Consider the following 14,429-nt stretch of genomic DNA (forward strand, 5'->3'; position numbering starts at 1 on the left):
TCTTTCTACTTGTAATTTCGCTCCTTCTGTTAAACTCCTTGCATGTTACAGTATAATAATTTCAATTTCAAGTGTTGAACACCATTCCAAAACACCTAACCTTTTTAATATTCTTTATACTATTCGCATTTCTAGCTAAAATACTCAACTTCTGTGTTTTATTTGGTATTTTATTTCTTCTATCCTATTTTCCCTCATACCTATGAGATTCATTTTCTATTTTCTATCTTTTATCCCTTTCCCAGTAGAATTCTTCCCTCCCTTAATCACATTCCAATCCGTATCTTCATTTGACTCACCCATTTCTCCTTCCCTTTCAAATGTTACTTTTTCATCTTTATTTTATTCGAACCTTTTTTGTTCTCGACGTTTACTTTGATCTACTTGTATTTCCATGTTCATTCTCTTCCTCATATCTGTCACCCTTTTCCTCATTATTTTCTACATTTTCATTACAGTCCATCCATAAATGTCCTATTTATTCACATTTTCTACATTTTGTTTCATATTTTTTTCTTCACGTCCAACTTTACCACAAATAAAGCATTTTCTTTTATCACAATTACTGATTAAATGATCTTTTTACCATAAAAGAAACATGTCTTTGGATGCCCCCAATATTTCACAGTACCACTATTTCCATCAACATTTATCATACTCGTAATATGTAGAATTCTTTAATTTTCCATTTTCATTATAACCCCACATTCCTGGCCCTCAGTCCATGCACCTCTATTATTGTAAATTTTTGTAATGTCCATTGCATCTTTACATAGAGTCTTAAAAGTCTTTTTAATACTTCTTTTTCCACTTCCATACAGAACTGAACATAAATTCTCTTTTTTCCTCTATTAAATGCTTGCGTTCCAATGATTGCTTTTTTTAACTTAATACTGTTCTAGAAATGTTTCTGTGTACTGTCCTGTCTTAAAAAGAATATCACTACATATGTTTATGTTAATATGTCTAAAAGCTCTTACCTCTTTGTTGCTATGCCTGATGGTGCAATTATATTATCCCAAATGTCATACCTCTCAAGTTCTTAGTAAGAATACGAATAAGCAGTAAGGAAGAAAAAGAATGTCTTCCTTGTCACATTGGTCACCTTCTCTTCTTTCCTTTCTCCTCCTTTCACTGTCTATGCATACAACCTTTTCTTCTCTCTCCTAATTTCTTCCACCTCTTCCTCTTTTTTTCTGTCCATAATTGCCCCTCATGGTATGGATTTCTCACTTTCTGGTTCACTTTGGTCTAAAAGTTCATTTAAATGTACATCCCACAACTCTCCAAATTGTAGGGTTGTAATAATACATCCTGACTGTGACTGTCTTCTGCTAACACCTCTTCTTGAAACAAGATTTCGGAATCTTGCAATGGCTCGACTGCCCTTACATTATTCTCCTGACCAGGTTTGTCTCTTCTCGCACTGCATCTCCATTACTTCATGCTCCTCTTCATCTGTCACCACTTCTTTTTGCAAAGAATCGCTTTCCTTTGCATTCATATTTATTTTCAACATAACTCGCACGTCAGTGCTTCTAAAAGCCTACTCTGAGCTCTCCTCACCATACTGCTTGCCCAACAATGGCATCCGCACTGGAAAAGAGTAGGGATCCTTTATTTATATACAAAAATTACTCTTATTTACAAAATATTTACATATTTATATATGTACAAGCACACATTCATAAATTCCTATACAGTCCTGCTAAATGTGCATCCTTATTAGACCCCCTAACCACCATCTGATTTTACTTAATATTGTTAATAAAATTCATTTACCATTAAACATAATTTCATTTATTGTTTCATTTCATATAACATCAAATAACTTTTTATCTGTTCTTTTAACATATTCTTTACTTCTATTCTTATATTTATATTTAATCCTATCCTTGTTTATATTTTTGAAGATGTAAAAGAAGTGGATAAAATAGTTTTTCCCCTAACTTTACTCGTTTTTAACATTTGAAAAATGCACATTCCTTAGGTTCTTCTTCTTGGCAATGTAAACGTATTCGATCACTTTTATTTTTATATGGCATATTTCCTTTTACTGGCAATTTGTCTATTACCACTCTCCACAAAAAATCATGACATTCTACTTTGATTACACCATTTGCTTCTTATTTTTATTGCTTTAATTTTTTCATCTCTTAGATTTTCCCATGGTTTTACATAGTCATGTTTTATCATTACGTACCTGTACCATACTTTTCTGTCTCTTTCTATATTGTCAATTTTTATTTTCTGCAAAAATATTTTTTCTTTGTAACATTTTATTTCTTAATTTATCCACTCTTGTTTATCTGTTTTGCTCTGTTACTATACCCCAGCATTTGTCATAGTTCTCATCTTTTTCATTTATCCACTTTAACACTTTGTACAAATTTAATGAAACTGTGTATACAACTGGGATAATTAACCCTAAACCTCCTTATTTATTACTGGATTCAATCTAGAACCCCATATAAATGTAAAATTAACTGCATTAATTCTTTTTCAAATACTGTTGGCAACATAATTACACCCGCCAAGTATGCTATTTTTCCCATTAGTACTGAATTTATCAAATAAGCCTTCTTTCTGAAAGATAATTTCTGTGTTTTCCAGAAAAGACGTTTGCTTTATTTCTTCTATTGTTTTTCCCTTTTGATTTTTACTTACATCTTTATTCCCAAATTTTATACTGAACACAGAAATTTCATACATTGTAAAACGTATACCCTATTTCTGTACTGCATCAACTAAACCATTTATTTTTTTCTTTAGAGATGATAGCAGTGGCTTTAAATAAACACTCATTGGTGCAAATTATTAATTTTATCTAAATTTTGTTTTTACAGTTATAATGTCATCTGCATAAGTTAATTTAAATTCTTAACCCTTCAGGTGTTGTACAGCCCGCCTCTTTCATTTTGTAATTTATTTCACATACTACCACATTCATGATGAATGCAGGGAGCATACAACATCATTGGACATCCCTGCCTTACACCACTCCTCATATGTACCTCTTGGCTTAACAAGCCATTTACAAGTAATTTTACTTTAAGTATACCAGTATGTAGGAGTAATAATTTCCTGACTTTCTCACTTTTATATTGTACTATTCTTTCATTAATACCCGTAAGATTTCATTCCAATTGTATCAAATCTCATTTTAAGGTCTCTTGTCATGAATTTTGCTTCTTTTCTATTCATAGTATCATCCACAATTTCTTTAACTGTCATTAATAATTCTTGACAACCCATCTCCCCTTTATAAAATATATATATATATGTATATATATATATATATATATATATATATGTGTGTGTGTGTGTGTGTGTGTGTGTGTGTATATATACATACTATCTTACATAATTTTCCAGTTAGTTTCCAGTCTCTCGTATTATTTTCATAAAGATCTTACAATCATTATTATTCAATACTGTTGGTCTCCATGTTTTAATTCTCTTCTATCTTCCTTTTTCCTTATGAATTTAAGTATTCCATTGCATAATTCTTTGTATATAAACCCTTCATTTAAGCATTTATTCAAAGTCTTTAAAACATTTGTTTTTGCCATTCCTTAAAATGTTGTACATTTCATACCCTATTCTATCTGGGTCTGCAGCCAAATCTATATTTATTTGTCCTAATATTTTGTCTACCTTATTTAAAGAAATCTCCTTTTGCAACTTTTTTTTTCTGTTAACTTTTTACTTTCCATATTTTTTTCAGTACCTTCTTTTTTATTTCAACATTTCTTGTACATATTGTACTACACTGTTCATGATCTTTTCCTGAATTTTGTTTCTCCTTTTACATTTTTTATTTCTCTCATTACACTACCATCTTCCTGTAATAATCTGCTTAAGTAACTTAATATGTTTCTTTTTCCTTGTAAAAATATATTTGCTTATATAACAGTTTTTATTTTTTCTTGATTTATTTCATAGGAAGTACTTTGACAAAAGCGAGAAGTATATCATTATGTTCGGTCTTCCAATGTGTTGTTATATGTTCTTTTATATTTTTCTTTACTTTTCTCTCATATTGCCACTATAAAAAAATTCCTTAAATATCCCCTACCATTCAGACCAATTTTATAAAATGTTCTCATAATAATATAGTCTTTTCATAACTGTAGTACTAATCTCTCCTTCATCATTCAGTGCTTTCTCATTTAGTCTTTTTATTCCTTTTTTTTTCCTATTTTAATATCCTCCTTGTTTTTTTTATCTCTAGCTATATTGCAAGATGCTCAGAAAATCCTGTGTCAACTACCACCCCTTCTCCTATAACTAAACCTTCGCATACTATAAAGTAATCTATTTAGTTCTATACATAACCCTTTGTAAGTTCATGTATTTTTGTCTCAGTTTCAACTTACCACATCTTATAACTTCTGACTTTTTCTTGTATCTTTTCCTTTATTTTATGCTTTCCTGTTAAATCGCAGTTAAAATCGCAGTTAGTCTCCTGTTTATAATATCACAATTATCACTATATAGTCTAAACTTTGATGAAATAAGATTTCCCTGTCCTTACAGTTAATATAAGCATTCATTGTTTCTAATTCTGTAGGCTTATTTCCATTTTAAATTTACAATGGTAAATCTTCCCACTTTTGCTGAAGTTGCATTTAATATTTTTACTGTATTTCTACAGAATGTCATTCCAGAACATCTCTCGTTTCCCAAATTCCAGATTATCTTACCTCCCCATAGTTTCTCTGTTTGTATTCTTTCTTCATTCTAATATAATTACATCTACATCACTTGTATTACACCACTCCAAAATTTCTGTTCCTCTTACTGTATTCTTAATACTATTCATATTTACAGAAATTCATTTATTTTACATGTGTTAACCGGGTAATGTCCGACTGGGCAAGAAGCCTGTTTTCAGTGGAGACCTGGGGAGAAAAACTCCCAAGCAATAATTTCAAAAATTAAGATAAGAAAAAAAAAACACTATACACTTACTACAATTGAGTAAAGTTACAAGTAATTTAATTAAAACGTTGACGAAAAAATAAACATGGTACAAATATGAAACCATATGAAATATTAAAAATATGAATTAGTTCAGATTACATAGTAAAAAAGATTTTTTTGTGTGTAGGATTGACCAGTGATGTCATTAATAGGATACTAATTCAAAGCATAATATAAAATTATGAAAGGTAAGACATGAAACTGGCTGACAGGTTCAGTGCAAACTCCCCAAACTCCCTCCCCAAAAGCTCACTAAGGCCCTGGAAACTTATCTGCAAAGCCATGGAGAGGAACATAAAATCATAATGGAACTCATAAATAAAGACATAGTCACCAAGGCCATTGATGAGGAAAAGGCAGTCCATACAGCCTACCTCTTGAATGTAAACCCACACATCAAGATCGACAGAACCCACAGGGTCAGAGTTGCTGGAGCCATGTCAGACTCAAAGCCTGTCACAGTGTGGGTGTCCCACAGGGCTCAGTCCTGGGTCCCACCTTGTTCCAAAGTTTGCAGATGACTGCAAACTGGGCGCCAGTAGTCGAAAACACATCTGACACAGATATCCCAGAAGGGCCTGATAACTGGTGCCAGAGCCATGGCCTGAAGTTCCTCACCAAAAGGATAAAGGGTCTCAAAGAACTCCAGCTTTATTCAGTCTCCATATAAGGCCATGTCAAACCCAGATTTGATGAATATGCTTCACCTCAAAAATCTAGATCCCCCAGAACCACAAGTTATAAATAGAACGTGCTGGGAGGGACAGATCATCACCCAGAGACTCGCTGGCCTTGTTCAAGAGGAATCTTGACCAATGGATGGGAGATGGATTACTTCAGTGTCACTGCTTGACAGAGGCACAGAAAAATGATAGGCATATTTTATTCAAATAAAGGGGGGTGGCGTAAAGCCACATAACTATGGGCTAGGCTTAACCCCCTTTGGGCAGATAGCTTGTACCTACCTATGAACCTAAGAGTGAGCAGAGTGGAGATAGTTTAGCCAGAGGAAGTGCAGGAACATAACCACTGATTTGACTCTAAAATTTGCATTTTCCCTTTTCCTTAGGTTCATGTTTTTATAAAATTATAGCTAGTTACAGGGTTAGCTTTAATAGTCCATTCTAAGCTTAACCAATTTCCTTCCCAAAGATGAGAATCAAACCTTGTACCTTGTGTCTGCGAGTAAAACACCTTAACCATTATACCAAACCCCAATCTTTAGCTATATATATTCTTTCTCATCCCATTTCATTTCTTTTCTCTTTTGTACTTATCCCTTTAAATTTTCTTTTTCTGTCTTTTACCCTTTTACCAATATAATTCTTTTTACTGCATGCCAGTTTGTCTTCATCACTTATTTCAGAACCTTCTTCCATGCCCTCTCTTTTAATTTTTCTCATAAGTTTTTCTATTTGTTTAGTTTTTGTTCATTTTCATCTTTATTTTTCCTTACTGTTTTCATTTTTGCAATCTATCTATAAATGTCCATTTATAGCATTTCAGTTCACACTTTGCATTTCCCATTTCACCACAAATATAACATTTTTTTTTGACACAGTTACTTCTGTTTTCCCCCCAAAAAAACACATTTTTAGTTGTCCCCGGTATTTTACAACACCCCATTCCCCTCCATATTTATCATGCTTGGTATATGCATATATTTTTTCTTTCCATTTTTAACACAATTTTACAGTCCCAGCCACCAGTCCATAAACCCCTTTTGTCATTAAGTGTTTTCAGTGTCCAATACTATTTTACATAACACGTTTTTGGATGTCCTTTCAAAGTCTCTTTCTACCTCGGTTCGAAATTGTACAGTAATCTGCTTTGTTTCCCTGCTAAATGCTTTTATCACATAAAGACTCCATGGATAAGTCTTTCTTTTTTTCATATTCTCCAAGTAAATTTTCCATTGAAAAACGGTCTCAAATATAATGCCACTTCATATCTGTCCATTTTTTTTGTCTTTACTTTGAATCCTTACCACAAATTTCCATTTTTAATTTTCTTCTGCCTTCTGTTCTCCTACTCCACTTTTGCCTTCTTTTACTTTTTTGCATACATTTTCTTTTCTATCTTGCCACTATTTTTCAGGGTTGTCTCTGCATCATTCTTTTGTATTTTCTCCATAATGTCCCCCAGGAAACATCTCCTTCATTCTCTGGCTCACTCTGCATGACCATTTCTATAAGTCATCCTACAACCCTCCAGACTGGAGGGTTGTAATTATACATCCAGTTCCTGAGTCGTCTCTATCAAACAGATTTTTTGAAACACTTCCTCAGAATCCCACACATATTCTTTGTCTCTGTATCTGCTTTCTCCTTCATTTCTTAAACTACTCCATTTCTCTTTCTCTTTCCATCTGCCTCCCTGTTCCTTCAGGCCACCTCTATGCCTGGAATGGAAATGGGAAGTGCTCCCCCAAAATGGGTCCAACTTACAACAGTGATGAGTATGGGACGTTGCCAGATGCCTTGGCCAGAATTCCCCTAGTAGTAGAAATACTACCACTGATCTCAGCTAAAAAGAGGCCGTTAGCCTAGTTGGGACTAACTTCAAGAAAGTATGAATAAATTATCAGTCTGCATGTCCAATTCTAATGTTAGAGACACCCGTAGTCCGTAAACAATGCATATATTATTTACTGTTGCTAGATGTAGCTGCTATCTCGGTCTTGCAGCACTGCTGCAATCAGATCAACATCCAGTCAAAAATGTATAACCCCAAGAGAAAAATTTGTCAAATTGCTGTTTTTCACATGATGCAAAAAACCCATGCGAGACTCTAGTTTCATCCTGAGAATGGCGAATCGTGGGGACTTGAACTAAATGTCAGAAAAACAGGACATTTATGTACCACGTGTAGATGTGGGAGTTGGGACTATCAGCTAAAAATTGGGATTTCCCCGCACAAATTGACAGGTGGTGACCCCTGTCTTACTGTAGTGCAAGTCCCTCAAATTTGTCGATGTGACTCTTGTTTCTTTTATGCTGAACTGTATATTATGTAATCATCAGTTAACTTTATTTGCAGATCGACAAAACCTGGAGCCAGAATTTCCTCATCAGTGGTTTCTGTGACTAGAAGTTATTGTTGTGTCTTTCGGCTTTTCCCAGTTAGGGGTTGCCACAGCGGAACTCCGGTCTGCTAATAATTGGCAGTAGATTTTTACGTGCCGAGTTGCCGCCCCTGACTCACAACCTTCAACGAAGGTACGCTCATTCACACATGTCTCCACACAGAAGACGCTCTAGCTGAGAATTGAACAGGACAACGTCTTACTGTGAGATGACAACACTACCGCAGCACCACCACCGCAGTAGACCTAAAAATGTATAAAGTTGTCATATTTCTGTACTTCATCACAGTGTGTTAATGCATTATTTGTAGTAGGAAATCTGAATGGCAACACTTAAGTGAAGCATGTTTACATTTAGCTCATTTTTTTTTATTCAGTAGTGTTCATGATGCAACCTTGTTTGGTGTTTGGGGTACATTTAGTAGTCTTTGAGTTTTGAGTTTGGGACTAGAATTCCTGTACAAGTGCAACATGATTAACGTATGCTTTTTGTCTTTTCCCCCTAGGAAAAATGTAGAAGATTTTACAAGCACTAGAGAACGAAGTGACCTGGGCTTTATTAATTTTGACATTGAAGTTGATATCCTTTATGAAAACAGTTTGTGTACTAAATCATTAACTTTGCTTAGTCACTGCTGTGACATTTGTTTGATGGTTGCTATACACAATTTAGCTAAATTTTTATATTTGGTTTGTTAATACCCATCTCAGTTTATGAGGTTTTTTGAAAACTACGTGTTTCTATGGATCCCCCTTCTAAAGCTCAAAGTTTCAAAACTTCGATCTTCTGGTCTTGTCCGTTTGAAGCTCAAAGTTTAATACTTCGAGCTTTAGAGTGGGTTCCGTTTCTATTGACCTACGACGCAGCTGATGAAGTCTGGAGTCTGATCAGAGTCTTTCATTGTTTACTTTGTTTTAGGCATGTCTTTAAAGTTGCACAGTGCTTAGAAGAGAATATATTTTTGATAAGTTTCAAGCAAGGATACACAATGGTGCAATAATTAGCATTACATTCTTAACAGCTCTTGGTTTTCTGGTTTAGCCCCTGGCTGGGGTGCCTTTTCTTTGGAGTTTGGTTGTCCAGCCAGAGTCCACATGAGCTCTTGTTTTTGTTTGCATCCTGAAGACCCGCCAGTGTGAATTGGTGAGCCTGTAAATTATTCATAGGTATGCATGCAGTGTGCAGATGTGCATATAACCTTTGCTTAGTTGGTTACCTTTTACAGGATGTGTTCTCTAACTTACGCATGTTGCTTGCTAGAACTGCAGTACAAAACAGATACCTGAAAATGAGTAAAAGTATGTACATAATTTTTGTAACTTTGTGCAAGCTGTATGTACTGTGTACTGTCTTCATTTAATGTGTCCCTACTGACTGTACTAGTAGAAGGTTTTAGTAAAATAGTTGAGCTGTTTTCAGCTATTTTATTTTATAAGTTTTCAGTGCTGTCTGCATCTCAAAGGATCTTCTGAGGAGCATTTCATAGGTAGGTACTAGGCTATTGGCCCTAGGGCCTATACAAGCCTAGCCAAAAATGTACCCTGGCTTTAGCCACCCAAGAAAATTATTGTCCTGTGCCCCTGTCAAGCAGAACCACAGAAGTGATCCCCGGGGTGAATTTCCTATTACCCATCCAATCATCAAGATTTTTCTTGAAGAGTGCTAATGAGGAGCTCTGTTTGACATAGATGGGAAGTCTCTGGGACAGGAATCTATCCCTCCAGCATGTTCTGTTTATTGTGGTGACCAGGTTTAGGTCCCTAGAGCGTGTAGCTCGGAGGGATTGGGATTTCTTTAAGTGGAGCATGTCACAGCTCTGGGTTTGACATAGCTTTATATGTTAGGCAGAGATCGCCTCTTGAGTAGGCGATATGCGACGGAGTAAAGCTGGAGTTTTTTGAGACTGTCTGCGTAAGGCATCTGTTTGAGGCCAGTAATCCTCTTTGTGAGGTATTTTTGCGGCCTTTCCAGTTGTTGTAGATATCTTGTGAGGTACATACCAAAAGGGGCGTTGTACTCTATAATGGGTCTAATGAGTGAGTAGAGGGGAACAATGACCTCTTTTTTTTTTTTTCTGGATGAGAAACCTTTTGTGATGAGGTGTGCCACGTAGAAGGATTTCCTGACCACTTTGGCGATGTGATTATCAAAGGAGAGACTACTGTACACCTGTGTCCCAAGGTCTGTTATTACACTTTCAGTGTTAAGTAGATTACCGCCTATGTGGTAGTTCATGGGTACAGAATTTTTACCAAAGGGGATGACAATGCACTTTTTGGCATTGAGCTTGAGACCATGTCTTTGACACCAGGCATCTGTCTCAGTGAGGCCCTTTTGTAGGATGTCCACATCGTTACGAGTTTCAGTTATGGCTCCTAGTTTGCAGTCATCTGCGAATTTAGTTAGCCAAAGACCTTCTGTGTTAGCCTGTACTTCAGAGAAGTAGATACCAAACAGGAGAGGACCCAGGACTGTACCCTGTGGTACTCCACTTGTCACTGGTCTGAAGTCTGATTTGGAGTCTGCTACTTTCACAGTGTGGGTTCTTTCAGTAAGCCATTTGGCAACCCATCTTGTGACATAGGGATTTATACCTAGTTTAGTGAGTTTATCTATAATTCCAGTGTGGGGAATGGTGTCAAACGCCTTGGCGAGATCTAGATAGGCTGTGTGAACCACCTTACCCTCATCCATGGCCTTGGTGACTACTTCAGAGAAGTCTGTCAGGTTTAGGAGACATGATCTGCCTTTTACAAAACCCAAACTCTGTGGGGTCCAGGGTTTGGAGATCTCCAATGTCTTTGTTTATGAGTTCCATGATGATACGTTCCATGGCCTTGCAGACGAGGCTCGTCAGGCTAATGGGGCGGTAGTTCCCGGGGTCTGTTGTAGCCCCCCCTTTGTGGAGTGGGATAATTGTCGCGGTGCGCCATTCAATGGGCACAAAGCCTGAGGTGAGGCTATGATTGAACATGATACTTAGGTGGGGTGCCAGTTCATTCTGTAGTTCATGTAGAAGGCAGCCTGGGATGTTGTCAGGTCCCATGGATGCTGTATTCTTGGCTTTGGAGAGTGAAGTTTTTACCTGTGCAGCCGTGATTACAGGAACTTTGCATTCTTCCGGTATAAAGATGGGCCCTTTAGAGGGTGAGAGGGGGGTAAAGTTAGCACTGAACCTATGTGCCAGGATGTTGGCAATATCAGTTGGTTCTGTATATTTAGTGTCATTGTGCTGTAACTCAGAGCAGATCTGAGTGTTGCCATTGAGATTTTTAACATAGCTATAGAATGCTTTGTCGTTGTCTTTAGAATCAGTGGCAATTTTGTTTTCATAACTAGCTTAGGAGGATTTTTATGAGGGATCTCAGCTTCTTACTGAGGCAGACCAGGGAGTTCCTCCAATCGTGGGATTTTACTCTCTTTTTGCAACAGTTTCTTTCTTCTGTTGTAGAGTTTGTTTATGGCAGAAGACCACCAGATTGGCTTCCTTTTTTTGGAGGATAGCATCTTGGTTCTGTTAGGAATAGCACGATCCATGCACTTGTGCAAGTGCTTATAAAGTGCATTTGTGTAGGATTCAGCAGTCGTACCTCTATTGTCCATCTGCATGGGTGTCATGAAGTTTGCCACTTCTGTCTTAAGAAGCATGAAGTTGGCTTTGGAGAATTTTTTACGGTTGTTTTCTTAAAGGGGGGTGGGAGCGGGATGTGGATGTCTAGGGTGATTAGCTTGTGGTCGGATTTGACCAACGAGGAGCTGACCTCTGGTGTGGAACACCGGTCACCCATGTTGGTGAGGGCTAGGATATTGCTGCCTCTGGTGGGGGTGTGGATAAGTTGATCCAAAGCATTGGAATTGATGATTTCCAGAAAACGTTGAGCAAAAGAGTTGGTACATGAGTAGTTTTCCCAGTTAATGGTAGGGTAGTTGAAATCACCCATTATTAGAGTGTTGGGTTGTACCTTAATATTTTCCAGTGTATCAAGAAAAGAGGAGTGGGAACCTGGGGCATGGTGGGGGGTCTGTAGCAAGCTACAATCTGGATTGTGGTTTTGCCCAGAGTTAGTTGAACTTGGATAATCTTGGATGCATTATGCTGAGCAACTAGCTTGGAGGTGTGGATATCCTTAATGAATATGGACACGCCTCCACCTTTAGTGTTTCGGTCCGGGTTTGGTGGCTGAAAGGTGTGGTATGAATTATAGCCTGCTAATGCAGGGGTGCTCTTTGGAGCTTTGAACCAGGTCTCTGTCACTGCACAGATGTCAATGTTCTTCATTTTAAGGAGTGCCTCGAGTGAGTGCATTTTGAGGTTTCTAGCATTGAGTAGCATTACTCTCAGATTTTGCTTGCTTGTACCTGTTACGGTGGTGAATTTGTCATTTGAACCTTGCCTAAAAAAGGCACTATAGGGGTGGCAAGAGCCTTTGCCAGTATCCAGAATCCCAAGGGCAACAGGTGCAGGCCATCTCTGGCAAAGCAGCGTGGTCTGTCGATCATGTCATCCCAGGCAGACAGATACTGGATTCCCTTAGAATGACACCAGAAGCTTAGCCAATTGCTAAAGTCAATCATTTTGTCCTTGTACTGTGGTACATACCGGCCTGGGCTACAAGATCAGAGAGCTCCTCCATGTCTCTTTTCATGTAGTCCAGGAAGGTACGTCTCAGGTCATTCACACCAACATGAACAATGACAGAGTCATATTTGTACTTGTTGAGGAGTGACCTGAGTGCGTGCATTATGTGGTGGATCCTGGCACTGGACACGCAGCTGACAGTAACTTTTTCCTTGTTTAGCCTGGTGAGTGGAACATCAGTGTGCCTGACTATAGAGTCACCAATGACTAGAGTGTTGGGTACGTTATGCCTTATGGGCTGTAGTTGAGTGGCACACTGAGTATGTGGCCTATGTGTCATTTGGGTTGTGTTGGGGGAGTGGAGGTTGCTTGCATTTCTGGTTTGGAGGTCTCTGTTTGGGCAGATTAGTACAGAGAGCCTCCACGAATGTAGCTTTGTGTTTTGTGGTTCTGTGTGTGTGTGTTTTGGTGGTGTAGGCTTTGAGGGACTATGTGAGTGTGGTGCGGTGCAAGTGTTTACCTTCTCCTCTTGACTGTCTAGGCCTGTCTTTGGTAAAGAGAGCTTTGCTTCCAGTTTGGCTATATAAGTGCATCTCTCACAGGTCGTAGTGTTGGGTGGTAGGAGGAGAGGGTTGTCTGTGTACATGAGGCAATTGCTGCATTGTCTCAAGATGCCCAGATTCATCAGGTAGACAGGAGAAAACACCGGGAGCTGACCTTTAGACATGCCTGAATAGGTGCTTATTTATTAAGTACTAAAAACTGTTTTCCTCTAGACAAGTGAGGAAAGTTGAGTGCTGTAGTAATTTGTAACTTATTTAGTGCTTACAATGAGTTCTGAACAAGTGCTGGGATCAAAGAAACAGATGAGTGCTAAAACTAAAAAGCTGGCTAGTTGCAAGGGAAATTTTGAAAAACGGACTTTATGGCGCCAAGAATAGTTTAACCCCAGTTAAGTGGGGGAGGGGGGCTTAGGAGCTCACAAACAGTCCTGGACACAGCAAATCCGTATCTGACCTGCCACAGGAAAGGGAGGAAGCAAGCTTAGAATTTTTTTCCAGTAAAGTGGAAATGGAGAAAACTGGAACAGAAGTTAATTCAATGTTAAGAATCTGAGTGGGTTGGCCTTCACAAATGTTCTCTATTAGATTGAGTGAACTAATGACACTAGACTGGGAGGAGTGTCACAGATCAAATATACAGTATGGGTGGGCAACTGCAAAGCCACCAAGTATAAAAACACACAACACTAGGCTGGGTGGGTGGGAAAAAATTACAGTTCCTAGCTGTAGCCACTAAATGAAAGTTTTAAACAGATCAAGGAGCAGACTAGAGAATGCTTTTAACAGACAAAAATGCACATAAAGGTTCGGATAGAGCAATTGCAAACAGAAAATACAACTCTCAGTATGAAAAAGCAGTTTACAGTTAAGTAATGTTAAAACAGTTTAAAACAGTACATAAATGCAGTGAAACAATAAAAAAGCTTTATAACAGTGCAAAAATATAGTAGATCAACTGTATAGCACAATTATAAGCGTTTCAGAAGTGCAATTCAGTGAAATAAGTGTAAGAAATAACTTAGCCTGCTCTTGGAATCTTAAGGAATTTCCACTTATGCAATGTCGTTTATACATGTGCAGACTGGTAGACTACCAGTGAGTTTGTGTGTGTGTCACTTTGTTCCCCGTCCTTCACACATCCACAGCCATACCCGGCATAGGCTCATAGTTAAGTACAAGGCTGGCTTCCCTTGCGGCTCATTTTAAGCCTGGTCA

General features: G+C 37.7%; 1 protein-coding gene across 1 annotated transcript in view; it reads left to right on the forward strand.

Annotated features, from left to right (window-relative positions):
* The window catches only part of SPCS3 (signal peptidase complex subunit 3), a 502,901-nt gene that overhangs the window by 93,327 nt on the left and 395,145 nt on the right, over nucleotides 1–14,429 (forward strand). The window contains exon 2 of the mRNA XM_044062522.1: nucleotides 8,578–8,651. Coding sequence (XP_043918457.1) covers nucleotides 8,578–8,651 — 74 coding nt within the window. The remainder of the gene's footprint in view (nucleotides 1–8,577; nucleotides 8,652–14,429) is intronic.

This window comes from Protopterus annectens, chromosome 2.part1 (genome assembly GCF_019279795.1).
Source record: "Protopterus annectens isolate FY-2018-M chromosome 2.part1, PAN1.0, whole genome shotgun sequence".
Taxonomy (NCBI): domain Eukaryota; kingdom Metazoa; phylum Chordata; order Ceratodontiformes; family Protopteridae; genus Protopterus; species Protopterus annectens.